The sequence below is a fragment of the Schistocerca cancellata genome, chromosome 2, assembly GCF_023864275.1.
Source record: "Schistocerca cancellata isolate TAMUIC-IGC-003103 chromosome 2, iqSchCanc2.1, whole genome shotgun sequence".
NCBI classification, from domain to species: domain Eukaryota; kingdom Metazoa; phylum Arthropoda; class Insecta; order Orthoptera; family Acrididae; genus Schistocerca; species Schistocerca cancellata.
In genome coordinates, this window is record NC_064627.1 from 1,041,704,129 (window position 1) to 1,041,728,769 (window position 24,641).

Genomic DNA, 24,641 nt, shown 5'->3' on the forward strand with positions numbered 1-24,641 from the left:
TCCTGTACCATCAGCCACAGTTACAGTGTGCATGGTTTTCTCCTAGAGGGTGGTACAGTTCCTCAGATGTCATGCCCCAGAGCCCTCTCCTGCCATAGTAATTGGTAACGTTGTGTCCGATTCGCTTCTCTATGTGATTCACGTTGTAGTGGATGTGACACAATGTTGTACACAATGGTTCCGACATAGCGTTCACTAGCAGAAAGGCAAATGGCAACGTCGGGGAGGGTGGGGGGGGGGGGGGGGGGGAGAGCGCAGCAAGGTTGTACCAGGAGAGCTATCCTCACCTACAATAACCAGAGCATTCAGTTTTTCGCCATTTGTTTGATACAGGGTCGTTTCAGGAAACAGGAAACCGTGAGGAACGTACCCAAAATGATCGAACACCAGACTTGGAAGAAAATATAATTAACACACCAGGTAGGCGACCTCCGTGTCAGTACCTGGCGGTTTCCCTGTCAGTGCAGGGTACGCCCGACGACCGAGTGGAACTTTCTGAACTTTCTCCATGACAGTTGTTACTATCCTTATCACTTAAGACGTGTGCAGGGCGTTCTAGAGACAGACTTTCCACATCGGGAGCAGTTTCGTCAATGGTTTCTTCACTAGGCAACCACGATTCTGGGATTTGTGTCGTCTGTCCTATTCACAGCTGAGGCCACCTTTACGAGGAGTGGTATGTTCAACTTTCTTGTCAGTGATCTGCGCTACATGCAGAACCCCCGTGGTATGGTGACAGCGAATTATCAGCATCAGAGCAGCCGGAATGTGTGGGCCGGGATAATTGGCGATCGTCTTTTGGCACCAGTCTTCCTTCAGCGTCGCCTAACGGGCCGGAACTATCAGCGTTTCTTGCGGGTGAGTTTGCCTCCCCTGCTGGAAGAAGTGCCATTGATGATTAGAAGGGTTACGTGGCGGCTACATGATGGTTCTCCAGCCCACTGGACGCATCTGAATCGTGTCTTAACAGGTCGGTGGACCGGACGAGGGTGTCCAGTTGCATGGCCTCACGTTCACCGGATCTCAAACGGTGTGGTTTCTGGTTATGGGGCCATCTCAAAAGTATCCTGTACACAGAATCATTCCAGATATGCAGACAAGGAAGGAGGATATTCATGCAGCCTTTGACACTGTTCGGATGCAGCCTGGCCCACGTGAACGTGTGAGACAGAGCATGCCACAGGGCGTACATACATGCCTTGAGGCACTCGAAAATCATTTTCAACACATACTGAAGCTATGGCTGCATGCTGCAGCGTGCATTAGACCGCAGTCTGTATAACACTGTATGATCTAATACATGGAAACCATGAATTTCCGGACATAAGTTCATTAGGCCTTTTTTGTTCCGTATCCTCTCATCGATCAGTCCATAGACTTCGTACACGGGGAAAAAGATCACCCTGTGTTGTCGAAAACGGGCACTTTTATAGCATAGATATAAACAGAAACAACGAAAAATTAATGTTCAGATAGAACTACTATCTGAACGTCTTGACGTTTACTATTAAACACAATGAATAAAACAAAACAATAAAGGGAAAAATTAACTATGTAGGGTCCCTAGAGCTATACCTTCAATTATTTAAATGGTTCGTTTTTCAATTAAAATGACTTGTCTGACAGTGCCTGTAAATGCTCTATGGATGAATAAACAACTAATTAACAGTGCCTCGTTAGATAAAGTCTGAAGCATTGAACATACTGTAGAACGTCCTTCTTTTGCGAACTTTATCTTGGTAAAATGCTGCTTTCGATATCTTAAATCATTATTCAAATATAATATTTGTATGCTTTGTGATTTTTCATCGTAGTCTAATATTTGTCTTTTTATTTTTTTAGATTTTCTGAAGTCAGTATGTCCATTCCTGAACCGAGTTCCGGAAGACCAGAAGGATAATTTCTTAGATGATTGGCTACAGCGTATGGAGAAACTGAACGGATTATCAAAGGACGTTGGAAGCAGTGAAGAGCCGAAATACTACATCCACTTTAACATAATGGTGGCTATGGCCAGAAAACTGTAATTGGGAGTTTTGCACCACCGCTTGAAGAAGAAACAATATTTAATAACGGAAATGACAAACACAGAGCACAACCCCGGCTAGTCTGTTGTTAACAGAGTATTAAACTATAGACATTCATATGTAATTATCTTGCCGTAAACTATCTGTTAGGAAAAGCCTCTCAGGTGTAAATGGCACTATAAGAGTATCCTGATCTGTACAGTTTTGACGATACTCCTGCCAAAGATATTCCAACTGTGCTGGTGTTCCGCCTTTAATTACCAGGATGTCAACATGTCGCTCCTTTGCTCCCTTAATTCGTTGGCTTCTCTCTCACTTTAACATCAGGGGCATAAATGATTCGTTTCGCACCACTGTCGAAATGAAGAACTACCAAAGGTTTGCTGCTTTAGTATAAATACCACAACAGAAGCATAAGCAGGGAGCTTACCAATCGAATGGAGTGAAGTAACCGGACAGAGAGACTACTAAAGGTTTGTACCTTTAGTACTTCCTCATGTCGACAAGGGTGGTGAAAGGAAATGTATTTTTCATGCTTTCCCGACGGATCTGTTGCAAATACGCTTCTCGGGTTTGCCGCCGGATCGTATTGTGTAAATCGTACAATATTTCTTCGATGCAACTGCTCGACATCATCAGGTGGTGGTAGCTGCTGCTGTCACTGCTGCAAGGCGCTGCGGACGGAGACGTGCGTGCGGTCGCCGAGTGTGTACTGCGTCCAGCGAGAGGGCGATGGTCCCGTCTGTGCAGCTAAACGGCGTGAACATGTGATAGCGCCTTTCGTGTATATCAGCCTGCAACCGGATAAGCTATAGAGTCAAACTGTGGGAATTATTCAGGTTCTTAGAGTTCTGCTGTATATATGTATATTCAATTTCGTGCTGTTTGCAGTTAAGGAATCTTACAGTATTTGGCCTCCCATGTTATCTGTTTCGTATTGACCACACGTGCACAACTTGTTGAATAGTTGTTACCTGTGTGAACGAGCTTTGCCTGTTTTGGACGCACTCAAATATGGGCGAGGAGTGTATGTTTAAGTGTGTGTCTGTGCACTCTGAAATAACCACAGGTTGAATTTTCTGGCTGTCTGCTGGATTTTAGGTAACGTGTTCAGAGGTAAACAAGCAGTGGCTCAATGATGAAAAATTTATTGGGTGCTATTACTGAGTGTGTGTTTATGGAATATATATATAATATAACTAATCAGTTCTGGGGTTATATTATGAGTTAAGTTACGAGTGCGTGATTTAGCACTATGACCAGCTTCTTATCGTTTTGAGTATATCATCACTTCCTGCTCTGGCAGGAATAAGCTTTCTGCATGTATTATTAATGACAAAATAGTGCTGATATCCCATGTGGTGATATTCCTGTTTTGAAATTTCGTAATGTTTTAAGGAATGTGTTATTCAGGGTACTGCCCAGTTGCTGTGTGGTTTTGTGTTGGTGTTTCCGTGGTGTAATCAGCGGTGCGCGTCGTCCGTTGTAGCTGGTCGTTTAGCTGGGGGACGACGCCTTGGCGGCGGCCAGTTTGATTTGTAATCGATAGCGCAGTCGCCGTGTTTATCCGTAGACAGCAGTTCTCTGGCGAATCTAAGTTGAATATTTTGTTATTTGTTCCTGGTGACACCGAGGCGTCCGTCTTTCCTTTTTCACCGTCCCTTTCAGCTTTCATTCAGGCTCGATCTCAGTTATAGTTTCCGCAAACCTTTGATTTGCCATTACTTGTCACTGAAATTTTTGGTAGTACCTGAAAGATGGCTTTCATTCTGTTGGGTTTTTAATGTCTTACAACTGTTATATCTTAAAAGGTGTCTTGCTTCTGTGGGAGTGTTTGTAAGTAAAGCATTTATTGTTTGTATACTTCTTAAGATTTATCTAAAGAGGGTTCTGAAATTATTTGTTTGGGATGGGCTTTGACGCCCGTAGACATTTTGTCTGTTTAGTAATGTTTCAATGTTTAGTGTACTTATGTATATTATTCTGGGGTAACAGCATTTTGCTGTTGTCATGCAATTGTTAAATAAAATGGAAATTACAAGCCAGGGTTTGTGTTTCATTGATAATTATTGTCTTGTCTTTATTGGGTTGAAGTCTCCTTTAGCGTGTGTCCCACGTTACAATGACGCGGGTGGTATAAAGAAAAAGGAAATACGGAAGCGTCCGATCCCACCCGTCTGCTTTGACCCGTGACGTCACAAATATGGCGGAAACAAAAACAAACACACACACTTTCCACAAGAAGCCTAATGACACTAACGGGACAAGCGCGGGAAATGGGTTGTTTTGGGTGGGGGGGGGCAAACTAAATATAAACAAATTTAGACGCCTTGCGTAGGTACAACGTGTAAGTGAAGACAGCCATGCATGAATACCCACCCACCTCCCCAGGGGTCGTAACCCCTGCAACCCATAGAAGATAAAGATGCTTCAGTAGCTGATTAGTGTTTTTGTCTTTTTTTAAAAAAATCTCACGAGATAGAACGAACAGATCAGAAAACTAAACAAAATAAGATAAAACAGAACTGGAGACAGCCACACTCAAACCAAACTCCACGCCGTCATGACGTCACACACGACAACACCGTTACGTCACGAGTCAAAGCCGACGCGTGGAATCGGATGCTTCTGTCGACCCAAGAAAAAAAGGTGGAAAATTCAAAATTGCAATAAGTGAAACTAACCCAGTTGTGCTATTGGGCAATTAAAAACAATTAAATTTGAAAAATTAAAAAAATTCAAAAACATTGTAAGTATACCAGTTACACCTTGCAAGACTGCTGAGGCAACAATCCAGTATGGCGCTATGTTCAAAAGTATCTGAACGATCCGGATTTTGTGCCTCAATCAAAGGCAATATGATTTTTAATTCTGTGCAATTTTCACTGTTCTTTGAGTACTTTTTCTTACTAATTTCAAATCTGTTACTGGTTTTTTGTCATGTACAGCCTTTTCACAAGCCGAGTAAACGCATTTTTCATTTAGCTTTAAGTTTCACAAGGAGAAATTTTATTGCAAGTAAGAAAAATTTTATTTTAATAATGTGGAGTAGCTGGCTATACTGTGACGCCCATCTGATTGCTAGGGGAAAGCTTCAGTTGATTGTGGATATGCTACAGTGTTGAGAGACTACATTTGCATTGTTAGATGTACTTTTCCATTTACTTAAATGTGTTTCAACAAGTGTTTGAATAACACAAACGTATTCTATTATGTTTGTGTTAGCTATGTAATTGGTAAGAAAAGACTGGTCATTAATAGTTTGTGAAAAATGTCTACGAAACAAACTTTTTTCGTATAAGGCTTGGTAATCAAGACAAAAGCTGAACACCTCACAACGTGCGCCGTACATATGTTAAGGGACTGAGATTGTGGAATAATGGGAAGAGGAAATCAGTGCTTTTTGCAATTCCCATAGTGTGGAGGGAGCTGCAAAAACATGTATATCGTTGTTGTTGTTGTTGTATGGTTATTGTTGGACACACAAAGAAAGAAAGATACAAAACGTCCTAACATTTCTTCGCCCTTACGACCGGTTATGCATTGTGAATCTCTCTCTATTCCAAACCCACATACGATTCTTAAGAATTTGCGAGAGGAGAGCAGCACCAAAAATGAATGCGATGATGGAGGTGATCACAAGCCAGAAATGGATTGTGTACCATAATTATTTAGTTAAAACGATATAAGTGATTTAACTCGTCACTTGACTGACTAGGGATCCTGCCAAACTGTACGGGCGTAAACTGAAAGCGAAACACCTATTACCTGGAGACTCATTCTCTCTGTGTAGGAACACAGAAACAGAATAAGTAAAACTATTTATTGTAGAAGATATGGCTCTTTGTTGTGATACTGAACGTTTATGATCCATATCACTGGAGGCTATTTAGTCTTGTCAAAACATAGCAGAAAGATGTACTTTTATGTAATGGAAATTTGTTTGGCTCAATACCAGTTGCACACTCAGTGTACCATAAGGAGATGTATTATTCCGTATGCGGCACTATTGCCTAGGTTTGCATTATCAGCCCCAGGCTATCGGTTACCTATACTGTCTAGCAGTTGGTGCTATTCCCTCTCTGTTGGCAGAACTGGTTATTGGCAGCAGCCAAGACACGAACGAGATCAGTGAGTTGGTCGTTGGTCGGAACCACTAAGAAAGGCAGTCGCTTGTTTGCTCAAGAAGTGCTTTTCCACAAGCTCTCAATGTGGTTTGTTTATGAGCCCACCACATATACGAGGTGCATTCAAGTTCTATGGCCTCCGATTTTTTTTCTAATTAACTACTCACCCGAAATCGATGAAACTCGCGTTACTTCTCGACGTAATCGCCCTGCAGACGTACACATTTTTCACAACGCTGACGCCATGATTCCATGGCAGCGGCGAAGGCTTCTTTAGGAGTCTGTTTTGACCACTGGAAAATCGCTGAGGCAATAGCAGCACGGCTGGTGAATGTGCGGCCACGGAGAGTCTTTCATTGTTGGAAAAAGCCAAAAGTCACTAGGAGCCAGGTCAGGTCAGTAGAGAGCATGAGGAATCACTCCAAAGTTGTTATCACGAAGAAACTGTTGCGTAACGTTAGCTCGATGTGCGGGTGCATTGTCTTGGTGAAACAGCATACGCGCAGCCCCGTAGGATGCACCTGTTACCGTAGTGCCCTTTGGAACGCAATGGGTAAAGATTACGCCCTCGCTGTCCCAGAACATGGACACCATCATTTTTTCAGCACTGGCGGTTACCCGAAATTTTTTTGGTGGCGGTGAATCTGTGTGCTTCCATTGAGCTGACTGGCGCTTTGTTTCTGGATTGAAAAATGGCATCCACGTCTCATCCATTGTCACAACCGACGAAAAGAAAGTCCCATTCATGTTGTCGTTGCGTGTCAATATTGCTTGGCAACATGTCACACGGGCAGCCATGTGGTCGTCCGTCAGCATTCGTGGCACCCACCTGGATGACACTTTTCGCATTTTCAGGTCGTTATGCAGGATTGTGTGCACAGAACCCACAGAAATGCCAACTCTGGAGGCGATCTGTTCAACAGTCATTCGGCGATCCACCAAAACAATTCTCTCCACTTTCTCGATCATGTCGTCAGACCGGCTTGTGCAAGCCCAAGGTTGTTTCGGTTTGCTGTCACACGATGTTCTGCCTTCATTAAACTGTCGCACCCACAAACGCACTTTCGACGCATCCATAACTCCATCGCCACATGTCTCCTTCAACTGTCGATGAATTTCAATTGATTTCACACCACGCAAATTCAGTAAACGAATGATTGCACGCTGTTCAAGTAAGGAAAACGTCGCCATTTTAAGTATTTAAAACAGTTCTCATTCTCGCTGCTGGCTGTAAAATTCCATCTGCCGTACGGTGCTGCCAGCTCTGGGACGTATTGCCAATGAATGCGGCCTCATTTTAAAAGAATGCGCATGTTTCTATCTCTTTCCAATCCGGAGAAAAAAAATCGGAGGCCTTAGAACTTGAATGCACCTCGTACTGAGTGAGTGCTGCCCTAGAGTAGTGTGAGCTCTGGGAATGGAGCAGCCTGAATTTGTTGTTGTGGTCTTCAGTCCTGAGACTGGTTTGTTGCAGCTCTCCATGCTACTCTATCCTGTGCAAGCTTCTTCATCTCCCAGTACCTACTGCAACCTACATCCTTCTGAATCTGCTTAGTGTAATCATCTCTTGGTCTCCCCCTACGATTTTTACCCTCCACGCTGCCCTCCAATACTAAATTGGTGATCCCTCAATGTCTCAGAACATGTCCTACCAAACCGATCCCTTCTTCTGGTCAAGTTGTGCCACAAACTTCTCTTCTCTCCAATCCTATTCAATACTTCCTCATTAGTTATGTGATCTACCCATCTAATCTTCAGCATTCTTCTGTAGCACCACATTTCGAAAGCTTGTATTCTCTTCTTGTCCAAACTATTTATCGTCCATGTTTCACTTCCATACATGGCTACACTCCATACAAATACTTTCAGAAATGACTTCCTGACACTTAAATCTATACTCGATGTTAACAAATTTCTCTTCTTCAGAAACGCTTTCCTTGCCATTGCCAGTCTACATTTTATATCCTCTCTACTTCGACCATCATCAGTTATTTTGCTCCCCAAATAGCAAAACTCCTTTACTACTTTAAGTGTCTCATTTCCTAATCTAATACCCTCAACATCACCCGACTTAATTCGACTACAGTCCATTATCCTCGTTTTGCTTTTGTTGATGTTCATCTTATATCCTCCCTTCAAGACACCATCCATTCCGTTCAACTGCTCTTCCAAGTCCTTTGCTGTCTCTGACAGAATTACAATGTCATCGGCGAACCTCAAAGTTTTTATTTCTTCTCCATTGATTTTAGTACCTACTCCAAATTTTTCTTTTGTTTCCTTTACTGCTTGCTCAATATACAGATTGAATAACATCGGGGAGAGGCTACAACCCTGTCTTACTCCCTTCCCAACCACTGCTTCCCTTTCATGCCCCTCCACTCTTATAACTGCCATCTGGTTTCTGTACAAATTGTAAATAGCCTTTCGCTCCCTGTATTTTACCCCTGCCACCCTTAGAATTTGAAAGAGAGTATTCCATTCAACATTGTCAAAAGCTTTCTCTAAGTCTACAAATGCTAGAAACGTAGGTTTGCCTTTCCTTAATCTTTCTTCTAAGATAACTCGTAAGGTCAGTATTGTCTCACGTGTTCCAGTATTTCTACGGAATCCAAACTGATCTTCCCCGAGGTCGGCTTCTACTAGTTTTTCCATTCGTCTGTAAAGAATTCGTGTTAGTATTTTGCAGCTGTGGCTTATTAAACTGATTGTTCGGTAATTTTCACATCTGTCAACACCTGCTTTCTTTGGGATTGGAATGATTATATTCTTCTTGAAGTCTGAGGGTATTTCGCCTGTTTCATACATCTTGCTCACCAGATGGTAGAGTTTTGTCAGGACTGGCTCTCCCAAGGCCATCAGTAGTTCAAATGGAATGTTGTCTACTCCGGGGGCCTTGTTTCGACTCAGGTCTTTCAGTGCTCTGTCAAACTCTTCACGCAGTATCGTATCTCCCATTTCATCTTCATCTACATCCTCTTCCATTTCCATAATATTGTCCTCAAGTACATCGCCCTTGTATAGACCCCCTATATACTCCTTCCACCTTTCTGCTTTCCCTTCTTTGCTTAGAATTGGGTTTCCATCTGAACTCTTGATATTCATACAAGTGGTTCTCTTATCTCCAAAGGTCTCTTTAATTTTCCTGTAGGCAGTATCTATCTTACCCCTAGTGAGATAAGCCTCTACATCCTTACATTTGTCCTCTAGCCATCCCTGCTTAGCCATTTTGCACTTCCTGTCGATCTCATTTTTGAGACGTTTGTATTCCTTTTTGCCTGCTTCATTTACTGCATTTTTATATTTTCTCCTTTCATCAATTAAATTCAATATTCCTTCTGTTACCCAAGAATTTCTACTAGCCCTTGTCTTTTTACCTACTTGATCCTCTGCTGCCTTCACTACTTCATCCCTCAGAGCTACCCATTCTTTTTCTACTGTATTTCATTCCCCCATTCCTGTCAATTTTTCCCTTATGCTCTCCCTGAAACTCTGTACAACCTCTGGTTCTTTCAGTTTATCTAGGTCCCATCTCCTTAAATTTCCACCTTTTTGCAGTTTCTTCAGTTTTAATCTACAGGTCATAACCAATAGATTGTGGTCATTTAGCGTGATTATAGCGCGTTTACTCAAGTTCGAAGTACGGAAGGAATCTATGTATGCTTCTGTTTGAATCAGGTACTTTGTCTTGGAGTGGCCATATCGCCATTTTCTAGTTACTATTTAAACGGATTGTGCACCGATAGTTTGAAAGTTGGACGTTCATATCGTCTTTTGGGATGTTGGATATTGATTTTTCTGTTGCGTGCATGCACCAATTCAGAGTGTGAGATGACATTGTTGCGAGTGGTAGCGAGCGAACAGTTAGCTGTTGGTAGTAGTGGCACGCAGCCTGGCGTGGGGACAAGCCGCGCGTCGGGAGAGGTTGCAGCCCGCCCTGACCGTGATGGTGGCGCCGGATGAGAGCTCTGTATTAATCGAGGATGTTCGGCAATTTGCCATTTTTTACTGCTCCTAGTTGAGCTCTGGAGGCATTTTCTCAAATGTGTGTGTGCACACATTGAAAGTAATATTCATATCTTTGTTGTGACCAGATACGTAATTACTGATGTAAGAAATTGTGGAATAATTGAAGTTTTTAAAATGTTCAAGGAAAAGAAAGGTCTGAGTGAAGTTTGTCAGTGTGTCAATCATCAGTTTTTCAGAATACCATATATTAAAAATTTTTGTTGAGTCCTTTCATTTTTACACCGTTTAAGGCTTGTTGACTAAACCCCTCCTGTTCATTTAATTTCTATAAAAACAAGGAAAGTGGTTGCATAATTAGCTGTGACCATGCGTTGTACTCTGCATGGATCGCAGTATTTCTTTTGAATTATTTTAGCATGTCGCTGGATGAAGAATATTCACGCATTTGCAGCGGAAAGACGAGGTAAGTTGTCTGTAGTGTGCAAGAGAATTACAATATAATTATTAGATGTTAGAGAATACTTTAAAAATTGCAGTCAGATACAAGAGAACTTATCAGATGCAAGACAACAGATTTTTCATGATTTATGAGAAGAGTAATTAATTTCTGTTATTGTTCTTTGCTTCTACTTCCCGTAGCTGAAAGTTCCAGAAAATGTTTGAATGCTGAGGTGTCGGATTAAGGGTTTTCATAATAGAAACCATACGGCTAGATATCAGATTTTATGATAATGATAATAAAGTTTCACTAGATAGCCTAGAAATTTTTTGTGAAATGGTATAGGTAACGATGATATCGTTAGATGCAGGGGGAAACTTTCAAGTTACTGAAGCTTTGTTAACAGATTTGGACATAGCCTAAGATTGCTTAAATATGTTACAAAATCACAAAATTTGTCTGTACTCTTCAGAGAAGAAGAGTAACTGTTGGGGAAAAAATTGTAAATTTCAGACAGTTTGTGCTGGTTTAAAATGAAAGCATTTAATTCTTTAAAGTTACAAATACGGACCAGAAAAAATTAAAATTGTGTACCATTTTTGTGGACTGAAATTCTTAGACATCACACGGCAGGTCCAAAGCATGATACACAAGTGATATTGTTCTGAACAGTGGAGAAGGTTGAAGTCTTTTGTTTTTCGTATTTCAATCGAGTACTATTTAGTTATCCAGCAATGGACAAGAACTGTTTACAATTAAACTTACTAGATTGAAATTGGCAGTTTCCGTATCAAATCCATCTGTTATTTATTTTTCATCCATTTGAAAACTCTTTTGTCTTTGTCGACAGAATGTACCGTATATTCATAACTCTAGGTCATTTTTCAGTACTTTTTGAACGCTGCAGACATAGCTGTAGCTGTGCGAATTCCTCTTTCCTCCTAGAAATTTAACCAAGTTATATCCTTCTCCAACTACATGTGCTAGATCTGTCATTACAGTAAAATCTAAGCAGAGAGATATTATCGGGGCTGTCATCGCTCTTCAAAGAGACGTGAGAGTCACAATCAGTCTCCTTAGTTTGTTTTCTTCTTTGTGTAGTTGGCATATCTTTGATCACAGGCATAATTTTGTGTAACTCCTACTTTTGGACAGCTCCTTTTCTGTTAGGTGGCTTTTCTTTTTCAGCAATGAGTTTACTGCTAGAAATGCGATCTCCCGCAGTTGTGTTGTCGGCACATGGAAAGGCGACAACCCGCGGTACACAGCTGTGTGGCTGGGAGCTGGGCATTGGGTGACAGTGTATCACTTTTAGAAATGAACCGTGTCATACATACATTTATGTGAGAAAAGTAATATCTCCTAGTATCGTGTCGGACTTCCTGTCGCCCGGAGTAGAGCAGCAGCTCGACGTGGTATGGACTCAACAAGTCTTTAGAAGTACACTGCAGAAATATTGAGCCATGTTGCCTCTATAGCCGTCCATTATTACGAAATTGTTGCCGGTGCAGGATTTTGTGCACGAACTGACCTCTCAATTATGTCAGAAAAATTTTCGCTCGGACTAATGTCGGGCGATCTGGGTGGCTAAATCAAAAATGGTTCAAATGGCTCTGAGCACTATGCGACTTAACTTCGGAGGTCATCAGTCGCCTAGAACTTTAGAACTAATTAAACCTAACTAACCTGACACCATATACATCCATGCCCGAGGCAGGATTCGAACCTGCGACCGTAGCGGTCGCTCGGCTGCAGACTGTAGCTCCCAGAATCGCACGGCCACTCCGGCCGGCGGCTAAATCAATTGCTCGAACTGTCCAGAACGTTCTTCAAACCGGTAGCGAGCAACGGGGGCGCAGTGGGATGGTGCAATGTCATCCGAAAAATTCCATTGTTGTCGGGGAACATGAAGTTCATGAATGGCAGAAAATGGTATCAAGTAGCGCAAAATAACCATGTCCAGTCAATGCTTGATTCAGCTGGAGCAGAGGACTCAGTCCACTGCAAGTAGACACAGGCCACACTTTTATGGGGCAGTGCCTTGTTGATAACTTCGGTCCATGGCTTCGAGGGGTCTGTACCACACTCGAACCCTACCATCAGCTCTCACCAACTGATTTCGGGGCTCATCTCACCAGGCCACGATTTTACAGTCGTCTAGGGTCCAACCTGTGTAATCACGAGCCCAGGGGCGTAGCTGCAGGCTATGCCGTGCTGTTAACATATCCATAGCGTCGGTCGTATGCTGCTATAGCTCATTAACGCCAAATGTATCCGCACTGCCCTAATGGATACGTTCGTCGTACGTCGCATATTGATTTATGTGGCTATTCACTCACTTTTGCTTGTCTGTTAACACTGTCAACTCTACGGAAATGCCGCTGCTCTTGGTCGTTACGTGAAGAGGAAGATTGCACTGTAGTTCCTTCTCTAGATTGTCGCACAGATGACAAAATGGTAGATATCGAAATAGACGACAGAGGGATAGAGAAACAATTAAAATCGCTCAAAAGAGGAAAGGCCTCTGGACCTGATGGGATACCAGTTCAATTTTACACAGAGTACGCGAAGGAACTTGCCCCCCTTCTTGCAGCGGTGTACCGTAGGTCTCTAGAAGAGCGTAGCGTTCCAAAGGATTGGAAAAGGGCACAGGTCATCCCCGTTTTCAAGAAGGGACGTTGAACAGATGTGCAGAACTATAGACCTATATCTCTAACGTCGATCAGTTGTAGAATTTTGGAACACGTATTGTGTCCGAGTATAATGACTTTTCTGGAGACTAGAAATCTACTCTGTAGGAATCAGCATGGGTTTCGAAAAAGACGGTCATGTGAAACCCAGCTCGCGCTATTCGTCCACGAGACTCAGAGGGCCATAGACACGGGTTCACAGGTAGATGCCGTGTTTCTTGACTTCCGCAAGGCGTTCGATACAGTTCCCCACAGTCGTTTATTGAACAAAGTAAGCGCATATGGACTATCAGACCAATTGTGTGATTGGATTGAGGAGTTCCTAGATAACAGGACGCAGCATGTTATTCTCAATGGAGAGAAGTCTTCCGAAGTAAGAGTAATTTCAGGTGTGCCGCAGGGGAGTGTCATAGGACCGTTGCTATTCACAATATACATAAATGACCTGGTGGATGACATCGGAAGTTCACTGAGGCTTTTTGCAGATGATGCTGTGGTGTATCGAGAGGTTGTAACAATGGAAAATTGTACTGAAATGCAGGAGGATCTGCAGCGAATTGACGCATGGTGCAGGGAATGGCAACTGAATCTCAATGTAGACAAGTGTAATGTGCTGCGAATACACAGAAAGATAGATCCTTTATCATTTAGCTACAAAATAGCAGGTCAGCAACTGGAAGCAGTTAATACCATAAATTATCTGGGAGTACGCATTAGGAGTGATTTAAAATGGAATGATCATATAATGTTGATTGTCGGTAAAGCAGATGCCAGACTGAGATTCATTGGAAGAATCCTAAGGATATGCAATCCGAAAACAAAGGAAGTAGGTTACAGTACGCTTGTTCGCCCACTGCTTGAATACTGCTCAGCAGTGTGGGATCCGTACCAGATAGGGTTGATACAAGACATAGAGAAGATCCAACGGAGAGCAGCGCGCTTCGTTACAGGATCATTTAGTAATCGCGAAAGCGTTACGGAGATGATAGATAAACTCCAGTGGAAGACTCTGCAGGAGAGACGCTCTGTAGCTCGGTACGGGCTTTTGTCAAAGTTTCGAGAACATACCTTCACCGAAGAGTCAAGCAGTATATTGCTCCCTCCTACGTATATCTCGCGAAGATACCATGAGGATAAAATCAGAGAGATTAGAGCCCACACAGAGGCATACCGACAATCCTTCTTTCCACGAACAATACGAGACTGGAATAGAAGGGAGAACCGATAGAGGTACTGAAGGTACCCTCCGCCACACACCGTCAGGTGGCTTGTGGAGTATGGATGTAGATGTAGATGTAGATGTAGAAGGTCGTCGGCCACTGGTTTGTCCATGGTCAGAAGTATTCCAGGCACGCTCTTGGCACTGTGGATCTCGGACTATTGAATTCTCTTACGATTTCCGAAACCGACTGACCCATGCGCCTAGCTCCAATTACCATTCTGTGTTGAAATTCTGTTAATTCCCGTCGTGCGACCATAAGCGCCTCAGAAATAGTTGCACACGAATCACCCGAGTATACATGACTGCCGTTCTATTATACCTTGTGTACGCGATACTACCACCATCTGTGTATGTGCATATAGCTAAAGCATGTCTTTTGTCACCTTAGTGTATTTTAGAATGAAGCGTATCATATTTCAGGATTATATTGATCGTTTAATAATTACCTCATAACAAATGTGTCAATGAATAATTTTCCGCGTATGTAACAAATTTGGTAGGTATATAGTGAATATGCGTAAATGTGACAAGTATTCTACAGCTGTATGCACATTTATTTTCGGTGTGGAAGTGCTGTTTGTCAAAAGTCTTTAACGAAAAAAAAATTATGACTAACTATTCCTGAACAATGTCAGAATAACTAACAGTAGGGATATTTGTTGTTGTTGGTGTGGTCTTCTTACAAACAGACTCAGTATACCAGATTCTTGGAAAGCTTTGGCTCCAAGTTTTAGTGCACTATTGGTTCTGTATAGCGATAGACTTCGTGGGAGTGTAGGTTGTGAATGGAAAGTTGTATGATTACCTTTAATCATCTATGAAGCGCACACATATTTTAATGCTGTTATATAACTGTAGTCTTGCAGGAGGATATGTTGTTGATGTGTAGTCATCTTGTGAAATTTATAGGAAGTGTTGCTATACTATTTGACCGCGGCAAGGTTTTTAGTTTACTCTTGTTACTCTGCAGTTGTTCGAGGATAACTGTGACCTTTCCTTACATGTGTATTTACTGATGGACTGCAGCTCCTGTACCAAGGCCTATGTGACGGCGCTGGGCTCCTGTCAACGGGAGCTTCGTCTTCATTGTCTTTTTAGCAATTATTGTCTTATTCTTCTTAATTGGTTGATTATCCACAAAGTGATATTGAGTACAGTCCGTTCTGAACTTAATGTACAGTTTTGCTCTCCTAAGCCATGACACTGAACAAGGTTCTAAGTTGTAACCAAACAGTCTCTTAAGCGTCTTCTTATATCTTAATGTCGGAGTAAAACTATGTATTTAACTGCTGACGTAATTTCGTTGGACTAACATGTTTAATTATATAATATTGAACATGATACCAAAATTTTAATTAAATATTTTTTGTCGTGGACGAAGTAAACACCATTGCTGACGTTTTCGAGCAAACTTTCCGGCACATTATGGACCCCATGGATCCCGATCACGTTCGTCTAGTTGCCCAAGGTCTCCCAGTGTTTTTAAATGCTTCTGTGGGTGACGAAAACATCGAAGAAGTGGATGCTGCTGAAGTCTCCGATGAACTTCGACGGCTAAACAAACGCAAGGCTGCAGGCCCTGACCAGCTTACCAACGAAATGCTACGACGGATGCCGCCAGCGGCCGCGGAACACCTTGCTCGGCTCTTCAATGACATCCTCCGCACAGGGTACTATCCCCAGGAGTGGAAACACGCCGAGGTCGTCCCCATCCAGAAGCCTGGGAAGTACCCCCGTCTGCCTAGTAGCTACAGGCCCATAAGTTTGCTGCCGGCGGTCGGCAAGGTCTTTGAGAGACTGTATTTCAGACGCCTCCTGCGCCACATCAAGGACGAACATCTACTGCCCCGGTCACGCGACGACGCACTAGCTCCTTCGTTTCGTTGAAGAGTCCCTTGATGCCTCCGAGCTTCGGGAGTATTTCGGGGCTATCTTCATGGATGTCTCTCGCGCGTTCGACTCTGAATGGCATGAGGGGCTTCTTTACAAACTCCTGGACCTCGGCGTGCCCCTGCCGCATGTCCGTCTCTTGAAATCCTACCTCGCCGACAGAAGCTTCCATGTCCGCACGAACGACCTGTCGACGCTCCGTCAGGTCAAGGCTGGAGTTACCAAAGGCTCCGTCCTTGGCCCCATACTCTACATCCTCTACACTGCGGACATGCCACGGAAGGACAGGGTCCACCTCACACTCTACGCTGATGAATGCACAAGTATGAATACAGCTCTGTTCCAATGACTCATGCAGGCATCAGCTGACATACTTAGTCGGTGGGCGAGAAGGTGGCGCCTTAGCTTCAGTGCGGCTAAGACGCAAGCCCTACTCATCACAAAGAAGCACATACCAGCCAACCTTTCGCAGATCACCATCAGGAGAACCGCCGAACCTTGGGGCACTACAGCTAAGTACCTGGGTGTGACGCTGGACAGAGGACTAACATGGCGACAAGATGTCGACGACGCTGTCAGAAAGGTTAGGGGTAGAATGAAACAAATATACCCCTTCCTAAATCCGTCAACTGCGCTTCCACCTGAAGTTGGTGTTGCGCTTTATATCACACTTATACGCCCGCTCTTCGACTACGCCGCTGTGGTTTGGGGCAACGCTGCAGCGACCCACGTCGAATGACTACAACGGCTACAGAACCGGATTCTGCAGCTGGCACTTCCCCTGCCTCGGGACTTCCCGTTGGCCGACCTCAACCGGGTCTCCGACATACCTACTGTCCGTGATAGGTTCCGCCAGGCTGCACGGATCTTCTATGAGAAGACCGCCCAGTCCACAAATCCACTCCTCCTAGCACTGGGTCAGCGGATGCAGCGACTTAACGCAACCAGATGGCCCCACCTGCTTCGCTACCAATAAGTCGCAAGTACGTCGAGAAGACACCGTCCCAGCCGACTGAAGGAAACCATCATGAAGTCAGGACAACGTACGAACACCCACCACCTTGGAGGAATAGCTCTCCAGCTTGGACTCCATCGAACAACAGGGCCCATATGTCCCTGTCAAGCAGCAGCAGCCATACTCCGTGTTAAAGTTCACTAATATCAGCGCACACTCCGCTGCAGAGTGAAAATCTCATTCTGGAACATCCCCCAGGCTGTGGCTAAGCCATGTCTCCGCTATATCCTTTCTTTCAGGGGTGCTAGTTCTGCAAGGTTCGCAGGAGAGCTTCTGTAAAGTTTGGAAGGTATGAGACGAGATACTGGCAGAAGTAAAGCTGTGAGTACCGGGCGTGAGTCGTGCTTCGGTAGATCAGTTGGTAGAGCACTTGCCCGCGAAAGGCAAAGGTCCCGAGTTCGAGTCTCGGTCGGGCACACTGTTTTAATCTGCCAGGAAGTTTCATATCAGCGCACACTCCGCTGCAGAGTGAAAAACTCATTCTGTTCACTAATATTGTTACGAAACATACATCAGTTCTAGTTCCCACAACTACTGACGGCCTTAAAAATTACAATATTTCATTGAAAATCTGTAGTTGCTTGATATTGTGGTAGTTGTGGTAGTTTCACATATCAATCATTTTTTAAAATACTCTCCTCTTAGTGTGCTATCACTTACCAAAATCTTGTTTCGATCACTCAAACCATTTATAAGATACGAAGGATTTATTAATATTTCGCTTATTTCGCTTTTTTCGCTGTCACGCAGATTCAGGGCGCAGTGCTTTATATACAATCCATTTTCTACAGACTGTAGACGGACAGCGATATCCTTCAAAGTTTAAAGAACAATTCGGTGGGTTACCTACACTTCAAAGGTAGCGATATATGATCTAACATCCACCAAAATCAAAATCCCTAGCGACCGCTATCTTCGGTGCAAGCCATTCGAATTTATTGCAGTACCTTCTTCTCGAACTGTCTCAGTACGTGTAATCACTAGAGGAACGATAGACAATTCACATAAGACTAATGAGGGAAGCTATAACATGTACAAGAATGAAATTTTGATTACCGAATAGTTTCTTTGAAATCGTGTAAGAAAGACTGCAGATCGGCCAGCTTGCCAGCCTTGCTGACCACGCAGTCGATTGAGCCTGTCAGCTTACGCGCCGAGGTTCACACTGTCTGAGAGGTCAGGCCTGCGAAGTAACCATAATCTCCTCTACCTGACAGCCGGCAGTCAGGCGTGCCATCTAGTAAACTTACGACAAACCTTACTCCATGTCCAGCAGGGTTTATAGGCATTCGACAAGTGTAGATACTACCGAACGTGGGGGAGGAACCACATTTTGACTGCTGGCACCCATGAAAGAGTGTGGACCAAAACTGCAGGTTCTCTCTTTTTGACCGGTATCCAGCTAGCTAAGAAGCATTTTCTTACCCAATCTTGTAATTTAATGCCCCGTAAAAGTTCTTATGTTATGTCAATCTTAATCACCATTATATTACTCTGTACATTCACGGTGTATCATAGTGGTGTATGGATATTAGAGATAAACTTATCACGAAGTAGATGACATGAAAGAATTATGCTACATCGGAAGCAAAATAACACATGTTGGACAACTGAAGAACAACATACACCGCTCTGCAAAACGAGATACATTAAGTTCAAATGGTTCAAATGGCTCTGAGCACTATGGGACTTAACATATGACTTCATCAGTCCCCTCTAACTTAGAACTACTTAAACCTAACTAACCTAAGGACTTCACACACATCCATGCACGAGGCAGGATTCGAACTTGCGAACGTAGCGGTCGCGCGGTTCCAGACTGTAGCGCCTAGAATCGCTCGGCCACCGCGGCCGGCATAGAGTAAGTAACATATCACATGTACTTGGCGGAAATGGAAGAAATTGTGGGAGCATGTTGCCAGAACTCTCCCAGTCTTGCACAGAACATTGGACGTCACATGGTGTGAGATGGGCATGACTATAGTGTTGCGGTTGGCTCCAAGCCACGAGACAGTTGAAGGGATCAGTGAACAGTTACGGTGCACTACGGTGATACTCGTCATTACAAATGGTCTGTCCCCTAGAACGTAGAACTACTTAAACCTAACTAACCTAAGGACATCACACACATCCATGCCTGAGGTAGGATTTGAACCTGCGACCGTAGCAGTCGCGCGGTTCCGGACTGAAGCGCGTAGAACCGCTCGGCCACCACTGCCGGCTCTTCGTAACAACACGGCCCGTAGACGACATGTGGATGACTTCACACGGTTAGCTGGAAGAAGTACCAAGTGTGATGAGCTTACCCTTAGAGTTTAACACTGCTCACAGCTTTGGTTAACGTGTATGGTGGGTGGCCAGAAGGAGAGGTGGTGATTGGCCATAGTCAACTACAGCAGCAGCTGACAGCTACATTGTGCAACAGGCCGTCAGGTACAATGGGAAATACATTTAACAGATTTGCAAAGCAGTCTCATGCTCCACAGCGGCACAGCAAGTGCGTGAGGGGGCAAGGTTTGGTCTCGTGCGACGACCAGCGTTCCGCTGCACTCACATATTTGCGGTACAGTTCCGATGGTGTTAAGAGCGTAATGGGTGCACCAACGATTTGTGAAGTCGATGGCGAGAGGTGGCAATACGTAATGTAGCCAGTAACACAGTCGAATCGATCGTTTTGGTGGTCCAGGTGTTTATAGTATGGGAACGCATAATTTTGCATGACCTGGACCAAACACGCTCACCAGTCAAAGTTATTGCGACACTGTACTCCTTCCTGACGAGCATCTTTTCAGGAGCGCACTTTTATGGCTGACAGCGCATGATCGCGGCGAACTGCGCAGGTGGAGAAGCTAATGGAAGCTCTTGCAACGAGAGGATATTCGACGAATGCCCTGGCCTACCCGTTCCCCCAATTTAAATCCCATCGAGCACGTGTGGAATGTGTTGGGGAGAATTATTTCAGCTCGACCGTATACAACAACGACCATCCAACAGCTGTCAGTGGCGCTGGTGGTGGAATGGAACGGCCTACCAAAGAACTCCATGCCCAACCCTGTACCAGCATGGGAGCGCATTGAGGAGCACGTACCGCCATCCTGGATTATCACACAACCTATTGAGAACCATGTCCCACTTTTTGTTACATCCATGGGACCATCATTAATTACTGTGACTTTAGTTTAATTATTATCTTTAAATAAAAGTGTCATTTCTGTTCGTCTCATTCCGTGTTCCTTTAATTTACCTTTTGTACTAGTTGTTTCTATTGGTAGCTGCTGGTAAAACATTGTGCAAAAGCTACTTTAATCCTTGAATTCTGCACTCCACTGTAAAACATCAAACAATCACAGGCAAAGAGGACTTCTTGGCCAAAAGAGGTCTACTAGCACCAAACATCGACCCTGAGGAATAAATTTTGGAGATCGTACGTTTCGAACATCACATTTTGTGGAAGTGAATTATGGACTGTGGGGAAGCCGAAAAAGAAGAGACTGGAAGCATTTCGGACGTGGTACTCGAGGGAGTTGGAGATGGTAAAAACTGTAGGAATGTATCAAACAGGTAATAGAGAACGTTGGGTGCGAGTGCTACTTCGAGTTGAATGGGTTGCCAGAGAGAGCAATTCGTGGTCGGCTCCATCAAACCAGTGAGGAGACCGACAGCCAGGGGGAAGAGCCACTGTTTCACAGCCAGTATGCTACAGGTAACAACATTCGCCATACATTGTTTGCCCATCTGTAGTACTGGACCCGAGGTCAACACATTGTAACATCAGTGTCGAGAGCCCCAATCTCCACAATCATCAACACCTTCATCACCTTCTTTGCTGTCGTACGAATAAGGCAAGTGTTGGGGTAGGCAGGAGCAAAGAACTGCAGTAGCATTGACTTTAGGAGTGAAAGATATTCTTCAAATCTACGTGTGTCACTTACAAGACCTGACATGATTGTTCTGATAATAAAGACATAATTTTAGTACGCAGATATCTTCGAGTAACAGAAAATGCCTTTTTATCGTCAATTCTGGAATGTTATCTGAACAATGAAATAAAGTGAAATCTATGTATGATTTGTAAAGTTCGATCTATTCTGTGTATCTTGGATTTTCTGAGGTAGAAAACGAATGACACAGGCTGGGTTTAATTAAGAAATGCTGTCAACCCTATTTCGCGGATAACACTGAATCAGCCGACTGTTGTTATACAATCAGTGGAGCTGAACGAGAAATGCACCGTGTGTCTGCTGCTCACTTGCGTTACGACGATTATCATTGCACGACGTTTCAAGGATGGATACGGCAATTTGCCGATAGGACGACACCAACAGAGATGTGACAATGGGAACGTGAATTAAATATAGACATAGTGACCTTAAAACACGATTAGCGTTACCAGCTGCTGGTGTTATGGTCCATAGTTCGATTAACAATTACCACACCGGACTTTACTGCGGTGGTAAATCGTGGTGCAAGATCCAGCACCGCACCTCCTCAGTGCAAAAATTAGAAGTGGTTTGATTAAGAGAGAGAGAGAGAGAGAGAGAGAGAATGTGTGTGTGTGTGTGTGTGTGTGTGTGTGTGTGTGTGTGTGTGTGTGTGTGTGAGAGAGAGAGAGAGAGAGAGAGAGAGAGAGAGAGAGAGAGAGAGTGATTGGGGAGGGGGGGGATCGGCTTTACGACGCGCTCTCAATCACTTTTCTTCTAGTAAATGGTATAAAATATTGTAAGTTGAGCTAGTGGCACGTCTAATATCGATCACGACACTTTTTGATCTTCATGTTTCATGTAGATACTGTGATATCATGCTATGTATGTCCTGCGACTTGTAGCATTATTGGATAACTTCATGTAACAAGAATTAATTTTGTAATTTTTTTAATACTTTCTTACCTCATTATTATAATACGTATAAATGCTTCGTGCGTAGGGACTGTGGGATTGTTTCACATATAAAAGCTGGAGGGAAGTCCCTTCGCAACGAAAGTACTTGGGCGGGAGTCTGAAAGGTGGTCTAGAGCGAAGTAGCACAAGAGGTCTTTGTGGCATATGTAGTCAGTGGCCAGCATCCAAAAAGCTGACGTTCCCAATGCTTACTGAGGCAATATTTGTAGCAACAGTGGAATAATTATGCCTCGAATGTGGACTGCTTTTTGTTATTAAGCCCTGGTATGTATTGGGTTGCTCTGAAACTTTCAATTCCAACACCAAGAAGTTTCACAGGGCACATAACATCAGCAGCCATGATTGGATCTTCGGCTTTTTTTTATGCGTGTAACATAGCTTGTCTGTGTATGTAAACGTGAATGAGTGATCTGTGTATAGCGTAATTGTAAGATGATGTATTAAATTGTCTTTTATACAGATACTGGTTAATTATTTTTTCACGGGTCTTCTTACAGTCCTTTAAACTATAAAAATATTAAAGACTTATTACACCCAAAAAATTCAGTGTGCTAAATAATTGGTTCTAATTATTTCCTTTTCATTTATTTATTTTTGAAGTTACGTTAACGTACCGATACATTATTGCACACCAAAGCAGAAACATATGAACATTATCTCTTTTGGTCCTGGGGTTTGAAACTTAAGGATTCTATTTGTGTATTTATTAGTAACACACTGGTTTGTTAATTTTAATTGCATGAAGCATATTTACTTATACAATTTGAAGCCTCTGTAATTGCGCCTGTGTGAAAAATAACGTACTCGACATTAGTGGTCCATTACGGCAAAATTTGCATCAGAAAATGAAAATAATGTCGGAGATCCTTTAGTACTTTCATGAATGCATAGAAAGAACAACTATTCTCAAAATACCTGGGCTAGAAGAGCCGTAATTACCAAAAATAGTTGTACCGACCGTAATGGCGGACAACAACATGATAAGATCTTAATTAATAAAACATTCAATAACTGCAGGGAAGGACACAGTTCTCCTATAACTAAAAGATAGCCTCAATAGCAACAAATAACATTTTGTTTCTGAAAACGATTTAGATAATGTAACAATTATTACACTTGTTACGGACCTTTTCATATGAAAGGTAGGAGCAGGTCGTCTTGCGATAAATCTTGCATATTGTCTTCGTCCTTTTCACTCTATGCTCTACATATGAAAAAATGTTAATATTTTCCACATATTACAGAAAAATATTAAGTCCTTTTCTCAAGGATATTCAAAGGGAAAAATACGCCATGAGACGGTATATGCCACAGAAGAGCGCCACTGTAACCACCGGCAGGGCAATTAAAGTTTAGTGTTGCACATATACGCATGGACCAGTAATTTCCTAAATTTCCGAATGATAAGTATGTTTATCCTACCGTGAACACTGATTTGTCCTCAATGAATTACCTTTATAGGGACCTTTTCCTGTCACGGAGGTATTCAGAGTTCCTTTCGAAGTTTAAGAAACAAATAATAAATGTTGTTCAAAACTGCTGTTTGAATTCGTTGAAATTTAATTTTCTTTATTGGTTAGTTAATCTTCTGTGGCCGAATAATTTCCATTAGTAAGTGATTAGGGTCGAACTTAATTCCTATCGAAGGTGTAACACTTCGGGGAACTAGCTCTTGTAGTAATAACCTATAGTGTTATGAAGCGAAGCTAAGTTTTTATGAGTTACGCAAGGAAACGAAGTTTGGAAATAGAATACTTCGTATAGATGTACAACTTCTTCTTCTTTGCTTTGGCCCAGTTTCCCGGAAGCTATTGTCACAAAGGCGTACCTGTAGAGTGGAAATGACAAGACAGCTGTTATGTAAAGATGCACCATAATACAAAGATAAGAACTGATTTATTATCTCTCACCGTTGATTCTGGATAGCAACAAAGTTGCAATCAGTTGAACATAGTGCCGCTTATCGCAGACAAACAAGACAGCTTTATATAAAACTAAAAAGACATGTAACGCAGGTTAAACTGCCTCCACTACATCCCTGCTGGAAGGTTTGTTTCATTTGCCGTCAATTATTCGTAATCTGGATATCAAAATAATAATCCTAAAATGTTTTCTGTGGACTGTTGTAATTCTATAGCTTTAGCTCTTACGTCATTCAGTGGTTCCTACTGCCACTCAACATGTTGGAAAAACATGTAAACTTCGACTTCTTAAATGTAAGATAGAGCCTCTCGGTCTGAATGTCGGTAAGTCAAAAATTCGATAAAGAATTTGCTAGGTAAATCTTCAAATAGGTATTTGAAATTAATACTGTTCGTTTATGTTTTTAATGCAACCAAAGGCCACGTATCACATGAAGGAAGAATA

The 24,641-nt window shown here is 42.9% G+C and overlaps 1 protein-coding gene across 1 annotated transcript in view; it reads left to right on the plus strand.

Annotated features, from left to right (window-relative positions):
- The window catches only part of LOC126163019 (juvenile hormone acid O-methyltransferase-like), a 156,471-nt gene extending 152,420 nt beyond the window's left edge, over positions 1–4,051 (plus strand). Inside the window, exon 6 of the mRNA XM_049919889.1 lies at positions 1,843–4,051. Coding sequence (XP_049775846.1) covers positions 1,843–2,027 — 185 coding nt within the window. The 3' untranslated portion in view covers positions 2,028–4,051. The remainder of the gene's footprint in view (positions 1–1,842) is intronic.
- Positions 4,052–24,641: the final 20,590 nt, after the last annotated feature.